Here is a 23,024-nt window from a genome sequence, read left to right as displayed (position 1 = left end):
AGCAAATGAATGATCGCCTTACCGTTGCTATGTGCACATGTGCTCTATGCTGCTATAATTCTTAAATAATAAACCGCATACCATAAAATGGAAAAATGTGGTTACTTTAGTGTCATGGAAAATAATGGATATTACTGATGTTATATATTAGTTTAGGTCAAAAAGGCCAGTTCTTAAATATGTTTTTGTCACCTAATTGTGTTTTAATAAAAACATCAAGCCTTTTTTTATTTTTTATTTTTTACTTCAAGTTTATTAATAATAAGTAGCTACATTTTTTTTCCACCAGAATTGGTAGATGTATACACTTTATTGTGTCTGTTGGTTTCATGTGTCATCTTTACAGTGCAGTATCAGTGTATTATAGAACTCAGTCTTGCAGCTTGCAGAACAATTACTGATGATGTTCAAGCGGAAATTATTTAGTGCTCCAAATGCTAATGATACGAACAAACTGTTAACTTAGTTGACTTGGGTTATGGCAAACCTCTGCTGTGCTATGCTGCTCATCTGATGGGATATAAACCCACAGCTCCTGAGTCACTCTGTGATGTTGGAAACATTATTTTTTCTTATTTTGTCTTTTTTTTTTTTCATCTTCTCCCTTCAGTTTGTAAATTTCTACAAGTGTGCTGGTTACCCAGTCGATATTTGTTGTGAAATATTTCTGCTTTTTTTGGCAGTGTTTTCCTTTTAGTGCTGTGACTATTCCTGAAGTGGTCTCTATATTTCTCCCTTCACTAACCACTTTGTCCATCCTTTAAATAGTTCTTCTTGCATGGTCCACTTGTTCTTTTTAAAAGGCTCATCCCTGATAAAAACATGGTGAGACTATGCAGCAGTCAAAAAAGAAAAGAAGATACTTTGACTTTTTATGTCACGTACAAATATACAAATAGCTGGATGCATTAAGTTGTGGCTTTTACTGTAAAGGCACGTCTGCCAATAATATATCATTCAGTAATTTTCAAATATTTATTTATTTGTTTTTTTATTACTAAATGGGACACTGGTGTGGGATGTTGGAAAGTCATTACAGACTTTTAGAGATCTAATATCTTAAAATAATTATAGTATGATATTAGAGCACTTTGCTTTCTGAATGTGGACTTACTTGTGATTCCTAGAGTTTCCAAAAGTAGAGTGGAAAACGTCCGCTATCCGGGTTCTCTCCTGTGGAACCAGCTCTCAGTTTGGGTTTCCCCTAAACCTTTAAAATTAGGCTTAAAACCTTGTAGTTTGATTAAGCTTATAGTAAGGGCTGGTTCAGGTGATAATGAACCATATTCTTCTCTGCTCTTTAAGTGTTTAAATGCCACTACTGTATGTCATTAACTTTCATCTTTTCTCTTCCATAGTTTTTGTCTCTGACTCTCTACACACTCTTTTATTCTCTTTCCTCTCAAAGCTCAGTGAGTCACAGTACATCACTCTGGTTCTGTCAGAGCGCTTTTCCAGTTAAAAGGGAGTTTTTCCTTCCCACTGTTGCCAAGTGCTTGTGTTTTCTCTCTAATATCATATATCAATATAGGTTCTTTATCTTAGAACACTAAATGCTTTGAGGTGATTGCTGTTTTAAATGTATATTTTGAATATATATATATATATATATATATATGTATATATATATATATATATATATATGTATATATATATGTATGTATATATGTATATATGTATATATATATGTATGTATATATATATATATATGTATATATATATATATGTATATATATATATATATGTATATATATATATATATATGTATATATATATATATATATGTATATATATATATATATGTATATATATATATATATGTGTATATATATATGTATGTGTATATATATATATGTGTGTATATATATATGTATGTGTGTGTGTATATATATATGTATGTGTGTATGTATATATATGTGTATATATGTATGTATATATATGTGTATATATGTATATATATATATGTGTGTATATGTATATATATATATATGTATATATGTATGTATGTATAATTAAAACTGAACTGTAGAAACAGCATTTTTATGGAAAATAATTATGGGGTTAATTTTTACTACTGTTTAACTTCCCTACAATGTATTTTATAAGCTAATTAACAACTGGAAATCACACAATTGTCTACTTGGCCACATGTGCTATAGCCTGTGCTGAGAATAGTGTAAATGGTGGAATCAAAGCCACTCAAAAAGAAAATGAAGGACACATAATACCAATTCTATATTATTCCATCTTTCTGGCATTGTGCTTCATCTATCTGACATGATACCAGTAGACAGTCAGTATATCCATTGGACTCGCGTCCTGTTCATGCACTGTATGCCGCACGATCCGCTTTGCATGAGTTTGCCTTTCAACTTTGTTGCCAGTTGTTCTCAGCCCTGTAGCTGGAAGCCGCTTTGTTGTAACAATGCGACCCGACAGCACTCTCACCGCCCTCACTATCAATCAAGACAACTAATTACAACCCTACAAAACAAAATAAATTTCTTTGGCCTCTGTTCTATTTTCCCCTTTGTATGTCTTTTGCTTTGTCACTCACTTTTGATCTATCAGCATGTTTCCTCCTTTAGTACGGGTCTTTTTATGGTTCTCATTTCTCTTATTTCTCCCCCTTGTGCTTGACTATTGTTTCTTAGAGCTTTGTAACTTTTCATGTTTTTTCAACCAAAAAAGCAGGAGCAGACATAGCTCTCAGACAGTTGATATTGATTATTTATTACTACAGTCTGAAGAGACCTGTAGACATAAAGAGATATAAATACATGTACATTATGTTGCACAAAGGATGGTGGGGCACAAATAAACATGACCTTTGACCAGGAGACTGGGGTCAAAGTCTCCTGGTCAAAGGTCAAAATCATTTGGTCAAAAAAAAAAAAAAGATTTATTGTAATTTTGTTTTTCTCCAACACCACAAGATCTTAATTAAAGTAATATCCATAAATAGCCCTCCCAATTGTATAGAGGCTCAAAGGTAATTGGATAAACTAAAATTTATAAAGTAAAATTTTAAATGTGTGGATATTTTTTAATACTTGAGTGGAACCCATGGACATCACCAAATACTGTTTCCTTCCTTGACCTGCCAGGCATTCATGGCAGGCATCTTCAGTTGCTGCTTGTTTAGGGGTCGCTCTGCTTTACTCCTGTTTTGTCTCCAATAACTGAAAAGCATGATGTGTTGGGTTGAAATCAGGTGACGGACTCGGCCATTAATGAATATCATTTCTTTTTTTGCCCTTTTGGCGTCCTTATTTTCATTTTTTAGCCTAATGAATGGCCATCTTCAGTTGCATTGACATCTCTTTTTGACCTCCAGAGAATAGTGACCAAATACAAGTTGAACCTTTGGAATCAACTCAAGATTTTTTTTATCAGCTCACTTTGCCTTGATGGTTGTAATGGTTGTAATTCATAATTAGATATTAGGATGCTCAGTTTATATAGGATACCAGTGGGAGAAGTTCAGGTTTGTCGCAATATGTGATAGTCAAAGGAGCTTGCAAAGAAAAGCGTCTGGACTTCTTTAAGTTGTTTGAAGACGTTTCACCTCTCATCCGAAAAGCTTCTTCAGTTCTAAGGTCAAATGGTGGGGAGTCCCAGATTTAAACCTAGTGGGAGTATCCCCCCACAGAGGGACAAAAGGACCCCCTGATGATCCTCTAATCGTCTGAGCCAAGGTGTGAAACTGGGTGTGGGTCCCAATCAGCCAGGGTTTCAGATGAGCTCATTGTGAAACCTGGCCCCACCTTATCATGCGCATGATAATCCTCCAGCTTCTCCTTTAGGTCTTCAAGCAACTTAAAGAAGTCCAGACGCTTTTCTTTGCAAGCTCCTTTGACTACGATGACCTGGATGACCGAGAACCTTCACAGACAATATGTGATAGTAATTTTCTTTTGGCTCTCGGAGGAGGCGGACGCACTTTTTCTCCTCTCCTCTCCCTTATCTTCCCTGCTTAGTTCTCATGTCCTTGTCTAGACTTGTGTTTTTTGTATTACTTTCACTGGAACACTCTCTCACAGTCTGTTTCAAAAACCTAAAAGAGAATTATGGATTTGATCAACTGGTCTCTGAATGCTATTGACACCCTTTTCTCAACGAGAAGTTGGACGGGTGGCAGACATGGAGGATCGTGTGCCTGGCGGGACTGTCGATCGAGGACGCTGAGGATATCTACCTATTCGGAACCATGATAACAGGGTTCTTGCTGATCGGAGCTGGCCTGGCCCTGGCTTATCGGAGAATTAAGAAAGCGGAACCGGCTGTTCAGACCCCCCCCCCCCCCCCCCCAAGGCTGCCCGCTGGGATTGAACCGATGGGATGAGGCGAGACTTCTCAGAATGGGATCACTGAGTGCAGCATGGTTAAGAGCTTGGAGGCGCTTACGGCTGCAGTGAATACTCAGAATAAGACCTCTGAGCGTACATTGGATTACATCAAGGAAAAGTCCACTTAGAACAACACCTCTGAGTGGAAGTTGGATCACATCTTGGAACAGCTAACTGCGGTCGTGAGGTCTCAGAATCTGCTCTTTGAGCAAAAGAATGACAAGACCACGGAACTGAAGGTTAATACCATCATGGAGAAACTCGTGGCTATCCAACGGGAGATTGAGAGACCAGTGTCGGAGTGTTAAAGAACAGCTTGAAATTCTCATGAGTTGCTGCAAAAGAAAAATAACCATCATAATCTGGCGACCCCTTCGGCGCCAGCTGTGGGCTCAAGGCTGGAGCCGAACAACAACTCCCTGATAACGACTGTGTTGAGTCTGTTCCTTCCCATTCCATGCAAGGCCACCTGGGTTGGCTGGAAGACGGTTTACTTAGCCTGGCAGGGCGAAGGACAGTGTCTCAGCTGAACTATGGACACGCACACACATACATATACTGATACTGATAAGCACTCACTGACGCATCACGCTCCCTACCCCGGATCCAACGCCACCTCCAACGCTTACCTCTCCTCTGATGTGGACATCGGGTCAGCTGGAGGCGCAGTCGAAGATTGCAGCGGTCCCAGATCAGATGTACACACTGAACACTTTCCCATGTTGCTTGTCTGTGTTTATTGTGCTATGGTGTGTTGATATCTGTGCATTCCTGTATTATCCTTTTGTGTTACACATTTCGATGTTTTTTTTTCCTCTCTACCTAGCCTGACCTGTCTCCCCAATGTGATGTTTGTGTATTGTACGTACGGTCAGCAAGGTCTGTCATCTCGGTTGTGGGCGAAAGACCTGCAACTGACAAAGGCTATCTCATCTCTCATCTCATAATTGTGTAACCTTCACATACATTCATGTACACAGCCACTCGAACTTGCTTAGTTTTAAAATAAAATCACTGCTTCTAATAAGCTGCTTGAACAAACAACCTGTACTGCAGGGCCCCTTTTAAAGTGTGGCAGTGTAATTACTGTAATAGGGTCTCGTTTTCCTGCCTTGGTGCCAGACTATATATTTTTTCTTTTTACAATCAGTCCTTACTCTCTGCAATTTTTATCCTTTACTCCTTTTTTCCCTCCAAAACACGCTCTGCTTTTGCTGTCTCCCTAACTCACTCAATGACTCTTTTCTTTCATTCCCTAAAGCACACACAAACATGCATAAGCACACACTCGCTTTATTCCTCCTCAAGCTATTTGTCTTAACAGGTGGTCATTCAGATTCAAGACTGGCACTGCAAAAGAGGTAGGAAGAAGGGGAAATAGAAAGGAAAAATTAATAATTATAGGAGAAGATAAGGTAAGGTGGGCATGGAGAGACATGGAGCTTATATACAGTCTTTTGTGATGTTTTGTAAAATATATTTCATTATGTCATTCTGGGCTCTAAACTGCTTGTGTTGTGAATATATCTGTTCTCGTCCTTTTGTGCGATTGCCCAAAACAATTTCTTTTATAATTTGTAAGAAAACACAGGCATTTTGACTGTACTAGATATGTTCTCACACTTACACACTTGTTAATCATTTAATTCAAAGTGGATTTCTGAAGTTAATACTCAATCTGCATTTAAAACTATAAGAGGATTAACACTTTAACACCTATCAGCCAAACCCCCTGTTAACAAAATCACCGTACTACCTTTGTTACAGCCCACCTGGTTAGCACCAGAAGATCATACATGCATAAATCATAATTCTTCAAAGATATTAGATGGATTTAAAATTTCTTTCATTAACTGACAGGATATGCAAACAAAAAAATCCTAAATATTATTTTTGTGCCAAAAGAAAATATTAAACTAAAATATTAAATTTTCACCAAACTGCAGATCATGTGCTCAAATACAGTTTCTTCTCTCACTGAACCAACTGGAAATAAAGTGTAACAAAAAGTACACATCATTAACTGAAAATGAAAAACAGCTGATTTATCTAACAATACCAATGTCATGTACTTAAACCATTTTGCAGGATGTTTATAAATTCTCCAGATAGCAGGACATCGACCTTTTTCCACACGTCCCCATAATTTTCCTCATTACTGCTTTGATCCTTTGACTGTTCACACAGAGGCTCATACTCATAATTTTTAAAGTTGATAAGAGGCTCCTTAACCAGAAGGGTTAGTGTAGTTATGTGGTATTCAGACTGCAGTGATCACAGTACCCACGCCTGTTTCAAAAATGAAACATCTGTTTCCTTTCCTGATTTTTTTTTTTTTTTTTAATTTTTGGCTTCAGTGACAGACCGTAAACCAAAATTAAAATTGTGATACAAATTTCCACAATTTTGAGTTATTGCATCTTTTCATGTCACAATATGCACCTAATCGTGACCCGCTGCCACAGCTGTTATGCTTTAATTAGAGGCACTGATACAACAAAGAGATGCAAAACCAGCATGATTATGTGACGGAGGCCTTTTATACAAATTATCCGGGCTTTTTGGTAAAAAGCTTTTGGTTAGCTGAGCATCTGTTTAATCATTTTATTAAACGGGATATTGTAATAGTTTAACAATATGTAAATGTAGGATAAATAATCATTTTTGAGAAACGGCTTGGCGTGTGACTTGTGTAAAAGTCTGCTGATTGTTTGAATATTTAAAATTCTCTTTGATTAAAGACTAACAATAAAAAAAAAACTGTGATGAAAATGAATATCGGTTACGCTTAGGTTATTTTGTAGCTTGTGTTTTTAGAAAGGTACTTTTACCACACTGTACATGAGAAATATGCACTATGTAATGATAGCGTATAACCGTGCACCTCATTATCATAAATGATATATGCAATTGCATGGTGGACTTTGGAGAGGGAGCAGCCCAAGCTCTTTGCAGTATGTCACATTACTGAAGCTGAAAATTTAATGCTTCTGTTAAGAGGAAAGCCCCATCTGAAGTTCATATGCCCTGCTGTTGGAAGTGCTATTATGATCCTGCCTCCTGGCTGTGTGCTTGCATGTGCATGCTTGTGAACGTTCCCTGACACCATTTGTCACTGAAGGCGGTGTATTTGTCTGTTTATACACTGCGTTTATCTTTTATGTGACTGTTTGTGTTTTTTATGTGGTACCTTTATATCCCCATCCATTTATCCATTTTTTTATCTGTCCTTCTCCAGTATTACTGTATTGTTTTCATTGAAGTGTGTGCGTATATATACATATATATTCTTTTTAAACACTCCCATGTTCCAGCCATGTTCTTTTGTCCTTGAGCGACACTGTAAATCCTGTTGAGGAGACTCTTTGCTCCTTCCAGTCTTAAAAAAGACATTTTAACGGTGTTTCCCCTCACTCAAAACTACTTTTCTTCTCATTGGCTGCTGCTTATAAACAGAAGATTTGAACAGCAGGTTGCTTTGCTCTCTTGCTCATGTGCTCTCATTTAAATCCATCAGTCTATCCATCCTCTTCCGCTTATTCAATTCAAACTGAACATTTAGAGCAGTCTGAATCTTGAACTTTCAGCTACTAGGGATTGCTTTGACTCTTTGAAACTGTAACATGATCATCTATATATGGCAGAAAAAAAAAGTACAACATAACCCCTTTAAGGTCTTTCTTTGTCTTGATTTCAACCTGTCATATCAACCAGATCTCTCTTGCAAGTCATTAGATATTCACACATTGTCAGGACCCGTTGGCATTATATCTTATAGCAGTGTTTGTCCCTTTTGTTGGCATCTTTCAACACACTGAATAGTCCCATACAGTTCAACAGGAGTCCCTCTGAAACAGACACCAAGACACCATGGGGAAAAATTGGGATATGTAACAAGGATGTGTATGTGGTATCCACGACATCTCAAAAGAAAAAGTTTAAAAGGTATTTAATGTTGTGAAAGACTTGCTTTTCAGCCAAGCACTTTTTTTTCTTAAACCTAACCGTGTACGTTTAGTGCATAACCCCAAAAGGGAACGTTAAAAAGCAAAATGAAAGTGAAAATAAGCCTCTCTCTATCCTATCCGGGATAGGGACAGGCTTTAGGTTAAGGGTCGTGCGATTATGCCATCTGCCACTCCACCTGCCTGCTTATGCTGACTTGTGAGTCATTGTTCTTTCTCCCACAGGAAAATGGTACTAAGCTGGTTACCCTTATGTGAAAGATTACAAGAAGGTGTTCCTGATTAAATGTTAGTTTTTATGGGTTACATGGGAATATGTTACATAGGAAAGGTAATATTTGGACATCAGTTGACACATGGAGCATTGGCAGCCTGTGCTTATTCCAGTCTCAGCGCTTTCTCTATAGGCAGGTTGAACCTCCAGATCCCCCAGGTCTTCCAAGTTGTATGCTGGCTAGTAAGAGCTCTGTTTCACCAGAGTGAAATACTATTTAGCCTGTTATAGAATATTTGAGCAAAACGCAAATTTATTACATGTAGGGCTGTGGATCATTGCGATTCATGTCTGTTTCTTCTTCTTCTACCCTTTTCCTTTTTCAGACTAAGTACCTGGAAGTGCGCCTTTTACTCACAGTTTAAAAGCTGCACACACTTAGTTCAATCAAAGAATGGGAACCCTTAACCTTGCAAGCCCTTGAAATTGGCCCCTGTGACAGAGCTGTCTTCATGTTGTTGTCTACCACTAAAAGGAAAAAGAAAAAAAAATAGCTGTGTAAGTGCTGGCTGCACACTTGACAAAGGCCAGATTTTAGTGTTTACCTCTTCTAGATTGCTGTTGGTGCACCAACACATTCCCTCCCTTTCTTGTGAATACTTGAAGTGAGTGCTGCAGTCTACCTCTCTCCTACGGCTATCTCTTCCTCGTCGCATCCTCTTTAGCAAGGCTGATAATTAGTACACCGCAGAAATCAGAGAAAGATCAAAGTGTGGATGAGACCAGGGGAGGGATGATAAAAGAGACATTTACATTTTAGTTTCAATTTCAATGAAACTTTTCAGGTAAAATACATAAATAAAAAAAGAAAGAGAGAGTGCAAAAGTGAGAGCGATCACACTGTGATCATAGAAAGAAAATATATACAGAGAGAATGAGAATGATGACATGTGCTTCCAATGCTACCATTTTGTGTTTCATAAAAATCAAATTTTGTTTAAAATAAATAGTTTTTCACTGAAATCCCACCACTAATTTCACTCAGCCATCCCTTTGCATGGATCTAATCCAAACTGGTTGACAGAGAAGCTGCTAAAGTGATAGCTGTTACTTTAAAGACTGTTGTAAAGATAGAATTTGCTTAAGCAATGTCGAATTTTCTGAGCCTTCCCATGCTAATTGTGACTGATATCATCTTAATTATAACATATTTCTCAAAAGAAGAAAAATAAAGAACGATGACTTTTTTTGTTGTTGTTTTTTAATTTTTCATCAAAACATTAGCAACATAATTGTGTCCTTTTCTCATATGAAGTATTCTATATTAACACTGTCAGCATTGTGTGATCAAAGCAGAGGAGCCTCTGTTACTCTTCAGGGATCATGTTTTATCTGCTGGTGATGAAAGTCAGCCTCATTTTGTGGGTCCTAAATAGGCCTGAGACCAAAATCATACAAAAAAGAAACACTGAAAGGTAATTACTCACAAAACAGCCTTTTGAAATTATTTAGTAAAACTAATGTGTCGTGGCTATTAAGTTGAGGCCATGTGTCACAGCGTACGAGAGCTTTTATTTCTGTGTCATATGTTCTTTCTCTGCCTTTCCCTCCCTTCCCCTTTCCCTCTTTTGATGACCCTTCCTTCACCAGATTAGCTTTTCTTTGCCGGACTTTTTGTCATCCTCTCTGGATATCTTTTCTCTCGCTCTCTCTTCCTACTGCCCTTAAAGGCCCATTAGTCTGTCTAACTACACTGTGATTACCAGACTTATGTATTCAATGTGTGATTACAGGGCCAACTTTGTCCTGCAAGTCTCTCTTTGACTGACTGTCTGACTGCTCAGGAAGACATAGCGATCCCTTGTGCATTATCCAGCGTATTCATTTATGTACACTTCATGTGCTCATTTCTCACTTCTTCCTTTTCCTTTTCCAGCCCTTTCTCCAACTGTTATTTTTTCGTTCTTTCTCACTTGTTGGCTCTTTCTTTCTTCTCTTTGCCCTCCTCTGCTGATTATTTTCTCTCATCATCTCTCTTTTGGCTTCTGCCTCAGCCTTCCTCTGTGTCTCTCCAGCACCTTTGCCCTCTCCCTCTCTAATCTTTTCCAAATGCTTCTGTGTTATCAGCGAACCACAGAAGCATGCTTTGGGCACCCTTTGGTGTTAACCCAAAAACAATGAAATTAAGTGTTTTGTAAAGGATCTTTAATTTTCCAGCAAGGCTTCCCTGATCCCTATCCAGTGCTCTAGTGTCTCCTTTTCAAGCAAATCCCAAAATAAGAAGAATGAAAACTGCATTGTCCTCTGAAGATTTTGGCTATACAAACTGCAATAGCATTGCATAGAAGTCTATTAAATCCCTATACAGTTATGGTCTTGAAAAAATAGTAATAACAATAATAATATTAAAGCTGAAAGCAGCGTTATGAGGGCCCTCGCAGCCCGGCACGTCGAGCCATGCCCAACACCTAAAACCAGCACGTCCGATCAGATGTCACATTGATGGAATTCATGCATTTAACCACCAGCTAACATTTCATCTCATTCAATCATGATTATAGTCCTCCCACTAGGTGGCGCTCTAACCATTACTGACAAATAGCATAACAAACCTTTCCAAGCTCGAGTCTAATCATGCCTGCGACCTTTGGGAGAGATTGGACATTGTCTTTTTGAGTGACAGCAGATTACTGCTTTTTGGCGAGTGATTGAAACGCCATGACCACCCCGTTTCCCTGAACGTAAAAAGCTTCGCAATTTAACATCACAAAGGTCTTTAGATTACACGCACTGGAGATCGGGTCAATCTGATGAAACCCCTTGGAGGAGTTCGTCAAAGTACGGTGCCTGATGAGTGGGGAAAATGTCGCCAAAATTACACATTAATTTTAAAATGGCTGACTTTCTGTAGGATTTGGGATATTGCTCCAAGAGACTTTTTTTGTACATCTCAATATCTTCCATAAACTTACCAGGTTTCAGACTCGTACATAAAACACAGAGCAGGGGCTGATGATTTGAAATTTTGTAGGGGGCGCTGTGGAGCCATTTTGCGCTATTCAAGGAAAATGATCACATAACAAGATAGCCCTCATCAAATTGGAGGTGTGCGCCTTTTTAAACTTTCCAAGCCCCTCAAAAGGCACTTCATTGTTCATGGTGAACCGCGTTGCCACCAGGGTGCGCCGTTCAGTTTAAAGTCACAATTTTCACACTGAAGCATCATGAAGGACTGATGGTGATATTCACCGCTTTCGAGGTGGCCACGATGAACCTCTGAAAATCAATACAACAAAGTGAAAGACATGACATTTCCTGTTGCCACTAGGTGGCGCTCTACGTATTCCTGACAATGGGCACATCAATCTGTTCAGGGCAGGTCTGACATCATGCCTGTAAAGTCTGGTACTGATCAGACTGGATTTCATTGATTTACACTAATTTGTTTCTTCATGGTGAGACATCAAAGTTCGCCATGCTGCTGGGGTCACACCCTTTCGCGAAAAGTCACAGTTTTCACTGTAACCCAAGACCAACTCCTTAAGGCTTTCCTGGAGAAATTTGAGGCTGCAGATGTCACCCATCACAATACTGTACCCCAAAGTGTAAAACATGACATTTCCTGTTGGCACTAGGTGACGCTGTCCCTGATGTCAAAAATGGCAGTTGAAATATGTTCAGGGGCGGAGCCTTATCATATGTGTGCTCTTTGGTCCAGATCGGATAATGTATGACAGAATGAGAGGCAATAAGATTTTCATGGCGAGTCATCGAAATTCGCCGTGGCGCCACGGCCTCACCGTTTAACGAAAACTCAAAAGCTCCACAATTTAACATGGCCCAGTTGTGTAGTTGACACTGACCAAATATGAAGCTTATATGACTAAATCCCAAGGAGGAGTTCGAAAAAGTTCGAGGCATGGAAATGGCAAAATTAGAGTCAAAATGTCACGTTCACTTCTAAATGGCGGACTTCCTGTTGGGTTTGCGTCAATGCTCCCCCAGACTTTTTTGTTCGTCTTGGCATGGTACACATGTGTGCCAGATTTCATACATGTAGCTCAAACGATGTGGTTGTAGGGCTGCATTTAACAAGGCATAGGTGGCCCTCTAGAGCCATTTCCCAGTGCTCATATGTAAAACCATTAAAATACAAAATTTTTCACCAGACCTGGCATGTGTACAAAATTTCAAGGGTTTTTGAGCATGTTTAGGCCCTGAAAAAGGCCCTTGTTTTGCCTGAATAATAATAAGAAGAAACGGAGCAGATACAATAGGGCCTTCGCACTCTCAGTGCTCGGGCCCTAATAAAGAAAATGTATTTACAGTAAATAGTGATACATCTGCACACATTTGAGCCAGAGTGCATATTCTTCTTGTCAGAGCGTGAGTCAGCCACAGGTTTTAGTCACCACTTCTTATACAGCTGAGTCAGACTGTGTAGGCTTCTGGTTTTTGTTTTTTGCTCATCAGGATGTCCTTGTGCCTTGTTATTAATTTCCACGAAGCCAGATATTTGTCATGTAGCAGCTGCGTATGTGATCAAAGATCTTTACACCAAGAATTGCTCGGTATAAGGTGAAATTGTTACTTCTCAAGGAGTCTGTCTCTAACTGCAGTCTGTGTCGCTCAGGTTATTTTTGATAGCCCTTACAATCTCCTGAAGTGGTTGAAAGTTGAAGCAGAACATAAAAGTTAAAGCCAAGTAACAAGAATGAAAGTAGCACTTTCAAGGATAATAAAAAGCAATCTTTGCACAGCGTGTTCCTTGAAGTCTGGAGGAAAAAAATGGCTTTGTCTGGTTGTCACACCTCAGATTCCCTCAAAGATGTACGTGTTGAGAACACTGTAAGAGAGCCTGGTTCTCAGTGTGTGTGTGTGTGTGTGTGTGTGCCAGTGGAGTGGGGGTGGGGGTCTGTTTAAGCAGACAAGCTTAAAGCATGGTTAATTTTAATATCAGCAAAATCCCTTAAAAATCAGGCGTTAATGCAGCTCACCATATGTCACTACAGATGTTGATATTAGATTATAGATTAAGATAAATGTGCTGATGATGGCTCTCGTGCACGCCTGCCACATAGAACAGAATGTAAAACGACAACTGTTCTCAGTGCGACTGCTCAGATACGTCCTCGCTAATGAACTCTGGTTCCTTTTTCAAATTTGGTAGAACGGGTATTAAGATCTTTTAATAAAATGAGAGTTACTTTGGTTTTGCTTTCTTGATGAATATTTTGATCTAATACTTAATCTTGAAATTCGTTGTACCAGTATCTACCTTTGTTGCTATTGAATGATTTAATTATATATTATATCAACATAAAGAGATCTAAATAATATTTCGGATTCAAGTACATGACAAATGAAGAAGTAACAGGACAAAAAAATTAACTATGGCAGATGAATAACATCTGACATTATCTGAAAGGAAACTGGAAAATAAAATCCAGCAAGGACCCGGCGCAGGACCTGAGGGGTGCCTCTGGCCCTTCAGTTGATCCATATACTGTTTGCTGTACAAACGTTACATGGATCAACTGGTGGCTATCGAGAAGCCATTCTTACCTGAATAAAAAACACACACAGTGGAGCACTATCTGTGGATTGGCCTCCCTACAGCCCAGATCTCAGCATTATTGAAGGAGTGTGGGATACTTTTTACTAAGAATTGAACAAAAGCTAGCAAACACAAAATAGAAGAGGTTTAAATGTCCTTCAAGAAACCTCAGGATCTATTGCCGAAGACTACTTGAAGAAATTCCAAGAAAGTTTGCATAAGAGAGTTCAGGCTGTGCTAAAAAGTTAAAAGGTGATCTCATACCAAATATTAACATTCAAACATCATTAGAATTGCACTCTGCGCAACTCTAATGAGGTCTGTTTTTGCCTCATATACTGCGTTTCCACTTATGCGAGTGGTTCAAGACTTTTGAATGGTGTTGTAGTTATTGTCCTTCAGTGGTGTACCTTAGGCAACACAATGTAGCTTAACTCCTAGATATTTCTTTAAAGAAACTTTGCTGTATCCGTTATTTGGCTGATTTTAAACAGGGAGATTTACGCCGGCTTTCACTCACTGCAGTCTGCTTCTTATGTAGCTGTCCGTGGTGCTGAAACCAGCTTCAAAGTTTACATTTTGTCTCTCTGTGCTGAAAAGAAACTGCATTTCCTGTTTTCCACTCTTGAAAGCTAAATAAGGGTGCTCTTTTTCTCCCGACTCTTTGTAAAAGTTCTATGGTTCTGTTTTGTTTTGTTTGTGGTTTTCTGTGTGTTGTGTGTGAAGCCAGGGGCTAAAGGAAAGCGCTTTGTCCAGCTTAAATCCTCAACAGATGGTGTTAATGCATTTATCAAAGGACAGGTTCACTCTCAACAGATTTTGTCAAACCTTTCTCAGTGTTAATGCCTTTCTTTCATTATTCCAAACCTGACGTGTCATTTTGCACTTTGTGTTATTCATATTTACTCCAAGCACTTTCAGAGGCCAAATAAAACTGAACTATTATGCAAATATACTGTAAATGACTAATTTAATACTATTATTTGCTTGAGTTAGTGTTAATTAAGTTTTGTTGTCATGCAGGTGAGGTACACTGTTGGGAAATGTATTTAAAAATAAAGGCAAATACACTCTAATGCCACATGTCGTCTAACTCATGTCTGTCTTCCCCCCTTTTTTTGTAATTTCCTGCAGTGGTGCTGCTGAATTCTAAAGAGACTCAAGCAGAGCTCGGCTGGACATCCTATCCCCCTAATGGAGTAAGTATAGTTGCATTTTTCATTACCTGCATGTCATTTTTTTCATTTGTAGACGCATGTGTTTACTTGCCAGCCTCCACACAGCTTGTTACTTTACTTTTCCACACCTTTTCTTCAATTTGTCCCCAGTGCTGAGCTCATCATTATCATTAATTATTGGGACTAATCCAGGCTACTATATAGCAGTGTCCAAAGCAGCTACACAGATGTGCTGCCACAGATAAATGGCCTTTTGTGACGATCGATTTCGTCCGTAAAACCCTTTGCACTAAGTTATGACTGCAAGATAAATGCAGGAGCACTTTTGCCAGAGCAGTTTGTCACCCACGTGTCACCTGCAAGTTGGCCTTTCCATGCACACACACACTTGATAAGTCTATTATATGAATAACATCACTGCTTTTAAATGTGCATTGTTTAGGATAGAGGTTGCTGAAGCACTTGTGTTTGAGATGACTGCTGCACTACGTGCTCCACTATGCATAAGATTAATGTGACTGTGTGATTCACCTACATGTCCCAGTAGAAGTGATAGAGAACACACTGCACCCACTTTGATATAGTCACCTTGACAGGAGAGGGGCTGATCACATTACCATTGGAGATAATCCATTTCTACTCTTTTGCTTTGTGCACGTTTGTGTATTTATGAGAGAGGGAGAGCAGTTCATATTTGCTGCTCAGTTCACTTTCAATTCTGTCAAGAGCGCCTCGGTAATTCAAATAGTGACATGGAGTCATAATCATTCATCTGATGGATAAATTATATATTTGATTACATTTTTCTCGCTCTTCCAGACTGAAAGTAAATCAGAAAAACAAACTCTGCCCTACGGCAAATATTAGGAAACTATAAAAAGCATTCTTAGAGTGCTCAGAGGAGTTTAAACTTTTAATTCCTCAAAAATAAAATACATTTAAAAGATAAATAAAATGCTATATTATTCAGTGGTTCCTCACCTTGAAGAGAATACTTGTGACTCCGTCCCAATGGCTGAAATAGGGTGTGCACATACATCAGATTTCTTTTTACTACTACCACTTCTTCTAAAGCAACAACTACTAATAATAATCTTTTGTTAGCAAACAGGCCAGTAATTATCAATTATTTGGACCAATATTTAGACAAAAAACACTCTTAATCTATTCAGCAAGGTGCAGAGAGTTCTTTAGAACAGAGAATCTCTGTCAGTACCGATATAGTATCAATATTTTAGGCTACACCAAAGCTGCAAAAAATAAATAAATAAATAAAAACTATCTGTAGGCTGAAGGCCAACTAACAAAGCCCTTTAATTAAGCCTGCTGTGTCTTTTTTTCTAAATTCGTTTCTTGTGAATAAATCACAAGACTGTGGGATGAAGCGTTTATACCAGGGGTAGGCAACCTTTCTGATGACGAGTGCCATTTAGAATTTCCTCAGAGGTCAGTGTGCCATATGATTGCATTAGCGATAAATTTAATAACGCTCTATATTAACGGTTACACACTATATAGAACCACTTTATAGAATTATATTTGTTCGCAGATGTTGGCAGCAATCAGCGAATAGTTATCAGCTATTTTGAAACCAAAAAAAAGGACACTTTTTATCCATGACAGCAAATGAACTGTACAACAGAAAATACAAAAGCTATTTATGGTCTCCTCACAACAATGATAAGAAAAATAAACTGGGCCAATATGGCATGTCTGTTAATACAGAGACAAACATGTTAATGTGATCTCTGGTCTCCCACTCAGAGATACAGGTCTCCGAGTGTCCAGCATTCAGACGGCTACCTGAGGAGACTCATGTGAGAGAAAATCTACTCACACAGATATGTAGAGCCAAATACTGTCAATAAGGCCTCTGCAATGTTTTGAAGACAGTTAAACTTGTCAGGTAGTGATGTCCAGCAGGTGAAAATGCAAGCTCCATGAACACACACAGCTATGGATTCCAGCTGCTTCGATGTTATATGTATGATTTTTATCATACATCATACATCTATCATAAGCTTCAGAGAATTATTTATTAAAAGCTAGACATTTTAAATGAGAATAAGAAAGTATTTCTTTGTGCCCCCCTTTCCCTGTTAATGTCCTACCTGGCCCCCTGGCAAAACTTTGCTAGACCCACCCCTGCACAGTTACCAGCTGTCAGCTACTTAGAAACAGATCCTGGTGTTATTTGTTTCTCAGGAACAGTTCATAACTTCCCTTCAACTCATTCATGTCACCTAAAAGGCAAACCTGTTTCTCCATCACCTGTTCAGCTCTGATGATTCAGTAAAGACATCTCCTGGTTTCATCTTCCTGGTTTCCCTCTCACAAGATAACCAAACCGACATCATGACCAGCAGCTTTACAGCTGTGGCTCCAGCAAACATCAGCTACTAGAAAGTAATATTAAATACATTCTAACAACAGCTGATCAAGCTTAAACGTGCTGCTGTTGTTTAGCGCGACATTCGACGGTTTCCTCTTTCTGGCGCAAAGTGGGCGATAAACAAAAGAGAAAAAAGGCGATCAGCTGATCATTGATCAGTTTCATGATTGAAGTAGCAACCACCCAGCTGTATAGAAACTCCGTCATGCTAGCTAGCACGCAGTACGAGTTATTGTAACTGACTGTAAAAAGTCAGCACAACAAAAATAAACTCCACCTAAACTTGGTTCATATCTGACCCAGATAGACTGCAGGTCATAACTTCTTACCTGAAGTTCAGTTCACCTGACACTCGGACCGGCGGCCGCCTCGGGTCTCTCCTCTTGCCTCTCCTTTCTCTCATCCACCTGCTGGCCTCCACCACAGATTACTGAATCTGTGGAAGCTCCGCCACAGCCACCACCAAACAACTGAGTTATTTTTACACACCGACCAGCATCTGGCCAATCCACCACCTTTTATTGTTTATACCGTTACAAAGAAAAAAAAGTCAAATGCCCAGTATGCCCGATGGCCAGTCCAGCTATGGTCGTGCCATCAGTTAACCCTTCGCATGCCAACTGTGGCACGCGTGCCTAGGGTTGCCGACCCCTGGTTTATACAAACATTGAACACAAATGCCATTAGTTTAAGTGCCAAGCAGTCTGAGATCGAAAGAAAGTGACTAAGGTCTGACCCACAGTTGCAGAAACACCACTTAAGACTCACGATGACTGAGCCTGTTCATTATGTGACACTATTAGACAATCTGAGAACCAATGATTTTTATTTCAAACACTCACTCATCAGATTATGTCATTACACTGTTAACCTGAACTTACTCACTCCTGTTTGCATATCTATTCTTTCTGCTGTCATTTAACATTTTTATCATCTGTTTCTTGCTGTTTTTTTTTTCTTCTTGTCAGTCCTTCATGTTATTACTAAGCTCCTTGCTGCTTATTCATGGTTTGTAAAATGCAGTATGTCTCTTTCCATTCCCATATTCCTTTTCTTGATTTTCTTTTTTCTATACCTCACATTTAAGGATTTTGTGTCTTTTTTCCCCTCTGCCCAAATCTTTATCCCTACAGTGGGAGGAAATAAGCGGCGTAGATGAGAAGTATAAGCCCATTCGGACATACCAGGTGTGCAATGTGATGGAGCCCACGCAGCAGAACAACTGGCTGCAGACGGGCTGGGTGGCACGTCGAGGTGGACAGCGCATTTTTGTGGAGCTCCAGTTCACTCTGCGTGACTGCAACAGCATCCCTGGTGTAGCAGGCACCTGCAAGGAGACCTTCAACCTCCTGTATGTCGAGTCAGACAGGGACCTTGGAGGTGTGACGCGAGAGGACCGGTATACCAAGATAGATACCATTGCTGCTGATGAGAGCTTCACGCAGGGTGATCTTGGTGAGAGGAAGATGAAGCTGAACACAGAGGTGCGCGAGATCGGCCACCTCAATCGTAAAGGGTTCCACCTGGCATTCCAGGATGTCGGTGCCTGCGTGGCACTGGTGGCTGTGCGGGTTTACTACAAACGCTGTCTCGCAACCGTCCAGAACCTGGCAGTGTTCCCCGATACAGTGGCCGAGGCAGCGTTTGCCACGCTTGTAGAGGTGCGCGGCACCTGTGTTAACAACTCTGAAGTTGACACAGACAGCCCTCCCAGGATGCATTGTAGTGCCGAAGGTGAATGGCTGGTGCCTATTGGGAAGTGCAGCTGCAGCGCCGGCTACGAGGAGGGACACAGCAGCTGTGAAGGTAGGGAATGGAAAATCAGATAGTGGGATGTGTGGATACACGAATAAGAATGCAGCAAATACAAGCAACGAGAAAGGAGTTGTGTTGGAAATGAACTAAAGCAACAAATCCAGAATACTGAATAAAGAAAAGAAAGAATTAGCAATGTTTTCATGTGTTTTAGCTCTTTGATAGAATGCTCTGGACTAACAGCGAGCAGGAACACAACAGGAAAAAAACAAAAACTGTGTGTGATTTTTTTTGTTTGTTTTCTTTTAAACACAACTTGGTTTGAATTTTTGCTAGAAACCGGTGTCAGTGTATTGAATAGCACATACAAAATACAGCAAATAATTGCATTGCAATCAAAACTGATGATTTGTATGCAAACTAAGTGAAATTGGCATTTTTTTTCATGTGTTAAATGGCAGTGCCACTTGCATTAGAGCCAATCCAAATTCCAAATTACATTGGAGGTTCAGGCAGATATTGCTAGCAGCTACAAATATTATAAAGCTGTATAGTTCTGTTGAAGATATATTGATTGATTGATTGATTGATTGATTGAATCTTTATTTTGAACATGTTGAAAAAGTATAAAAAAAAAAAATAGAATTAAAAGAGACAAATGAACAAAGCAAACAAAAGGAAAACGAGCAACCACAACTCCAAATAACGTCCATGTTCAAAAAGGAGCAGGAATTCAGTTAAAAAGACTCTGAAATTGACATCTGTATTGAGACACACACAGAGATACAGCAGATACTGTAAGAGTGAACGAGGGAAAGGGAATAAGTGCAGGTGAGCAAGGACAGAAAGGAGAAATCAATGTTAACGAGTGTTTAGACAAGAAGAACGATCCGCAGTGGTCATGTTTTTAGAGGGCAGACAATAGAAGTACAAAGACACCTTTCTCATTCATTTTCAAACTGTGCCTCCTTTTGTTCTATACTGACAGTGCCATCGATTGCGAGGATCTTGACTTGTCAGAGATGTTAAAATATTTCGTGTTTATGTCCAAACGTTGTCACACATATTGGCATGTGAGGCATGGTGTGTGTACCGTGAGTATGAGAAGTGTGAAGAGCCTGGTGTGTGTGAATGTGAACACAATGACTTTGTGTACTGTTTCTTCAGAAGGCCGTGTCCCAAGCTTGACAACACATCTTTCTTTCATGAGGCATAAATGTCCCGATTAACACACAGACACACCTACACGAAGTGCTGCCATTAGTAAGCTAGCGGGTGGTTTGATGTGTTGCTTTCTGACGTAAACTGAAACGGACAGTATTGCGATCTTTTGTCACAATTGCTCATATAATAGCAGCAGTTTGAACGCCTGACTCTCGCTGTTAGTTTTCACACCCCATCTTGAATTATTGTGCAATGTGATGTGGGTGTTGGAGTCACTTGACTAGACTGTAACGTGCAGTCATGGGACAGTAATTTAGACTGTTGAACTTGGTGCGGTGATCTCATATTGATCCCTGCAGTGGTTTTTTATTAAAAATGTATTGATTCTGTGTATTTGATTAACAATAGTAATTTACATCAGCGTGTTTGTATTCCAAAGTGAAGCTCATTGTGCTACTAACTAAAATATATAAGAAACGGCAACATAGCTAAAAGGCTCAGTGAGTCTATCCATAAAAAGTCAAAACCTTACTTGGATTCAGTTTGCCTGCTGTCCACTTCAAGGTTGTCTCTGTCTGAAGCTCTGCACAGCTCTCAGCACTCCTGCTGTTTTCAGGTCATTTCCTTGAAGTCTCATTCTGACCACTTCCCTCTGCACGTCTTCTTTGCTGTGTCAAAGCAGCATGCCTTTAACTATACTTTCATTTTGGGGAAGAAGTCAGGTGAGCAACAATTTTTGTTGCCGTTGCCATGAAACCCATCACGTTCGGGGTCGTTTGCAGTAAGTGTTCTCCCTCAGACACCTCGGGATGTCGATGACCTTGTGCATTACCTGTGGACTTGTACATCGCATGATCTTCCAGTGAAGACTGCTGTTTTCTCATCTAAGTCATAGCAGGGACATAATATTTTCTTAACCTTAACATTTTTTGGTATGATTGTACCATATGCCGCTTTTGGAATGCTTTCATTTAGTGGGATCTAACAACCGATATGGTAATTCATCACATATCTTGTCTGTCATTGTAAATGATGGGCCGTAACAATATTAACTTTATGAAGTTTCTGCCAACAATAGTTCTGCAAAACACCTAGCTGTTGAGAGGAACCAATAGTTAAGGAAAAAAATCCAGTATAAATAGTATTAATAGTAAAGTTGGTGATAAGTCGTGCAGAACTTTGGCTGCGTTGCACATTTTCTGGTTCTGCAGTAACAGTTTGACAGTTGGAGCTGAGAATTGTTTAATGATATTGGCAGTTGGGCCGTGTGCAAATAAAGTATGTGTTGCTTGTCCTGCTTTTTGTAATTACTGACAATGCTTTTTCGACAATAAAATCTTCGCCGCGGACAGAAGAATCTGACTGATGTACAAACCAACAGAGAAACTCGGAGGAGAATAACAATGTGGTACGGGGAAGCACCGCGCAGATGGATGAAGAGAGAAAGCACTGACAGGAAACCAACAAAAAAAAAGTAACATTTTAAAGGAAAAGGAGTAAAGGGAGAATAGAACATGTCAGGCATCTTGCCAAAAGAGCAAGTAGACAAGGACAGTGAGTCTCAGTGATGGCACAGAAAAGCCAGCGAGTCCACAGAGACTCAGAGAGAGAGACGTTTTAGACTGCTTCTATCGGTGCTCAACCTTGACTGGGTGCAGTTTAGCAAGTAACTGTGTGGTCCACTAGGTGATAGAGAATGTCATTATCCATGAGAGTGGTCTGCTGACACACACACACACACACACGTTCCCTGTAGTGCCTCTTTCCTCACTTCAGCTGTAATGGTATGAATATGCAGCCAAAGCCCAGACATCTCCCACTGCACCAGAGCTATTGATCAGCTGTAATGCTCCACTAAACTGAGGAATTGCGCTGGGACTGCTCATACACACTTATACTAAGGACACATCTCACAGCAGACACACACACACACACACTTTTTTTTTTTTTAATTTCATTTTGTGTGTCGGAGAAAGACATCAGGTCTCCATGTGCACCTCATAAAAATGGATAGTGAGATTACAGAAATGTTTTGTGCGCAAGGACATTTGAGTTTATATATGTGTCGCAATCATCCTCATGCACATGTCCTTCAAGAATATGAATGAGTAGCTGCTGTGAAGTACAACAAAAAAAGAATGCAAAGCAGTAAATCGCAACAAACACAACAAAGCTGTGATCTTCAACTGATTCCCGTGTACGTTTGCATACAGTGTTCACAGGTTCTATGTCTTATTTACTCCTGAGCGTAATTGTTTAACTGAGTGAGTGAAAATGCAGTCCCGGTCAATAATATCGAAGAGCCAGTGACAAGCTACTGATAATGGTGTAAACAGATAGTGCAGTGCAGTAGGGAAGAGGATTATTACCGCATCCTCTGTAAGGGTCACAGAAGATTTAAGGAATGCTGGATTACTTCGGATTATGGCAACTGCTGTCATAATTCTTTT

General features: G+C 39.5%; 1 protein-coding gene across 1 annotated transcript in view; it reads left to right on the top strand.

Annotated features, from left to right (window-relative positions):
- The window catches only part of epha10 (EPH receptor A10), a 170,684-nt gene that overhangs the window by 36,076 nt on the left and 111,584 nt on the right, over nt 1–23,024 (top strand). Inside the window, exons 2-3 of the mRNA XM_080862529.1 lie at nt 15,220–15,284; nt 18,789–19,461. Coding sequence (XP_080718655.1) covers nt 15,220–15,284; nt 18,789–19,461 — 738 coding nt within the window. The remainder of the gene's footprint in view (nt 1–15,219; nt 15,285–18,788; nt 19,462–23,024) is intronic.

The sequence above is a fragment of the Rhamphochromis sp. 'chilingali' genome (assembly GCF_963969265.1).
Source record: "Rhamphochromis sp. 'chilingali' genome assembly, chromosome: 17".
NCBI classification, from domain to species: Eukaryota; Metazoa; Chordata; class Actinopteri; order Cichliformes; family Cichlidae; genus Rhamphochromis; species Rhamphochromis sp. 'chilingali'.
This window is presented reverse-complemented; position numbering and strand designations above follow the sequence as displayed.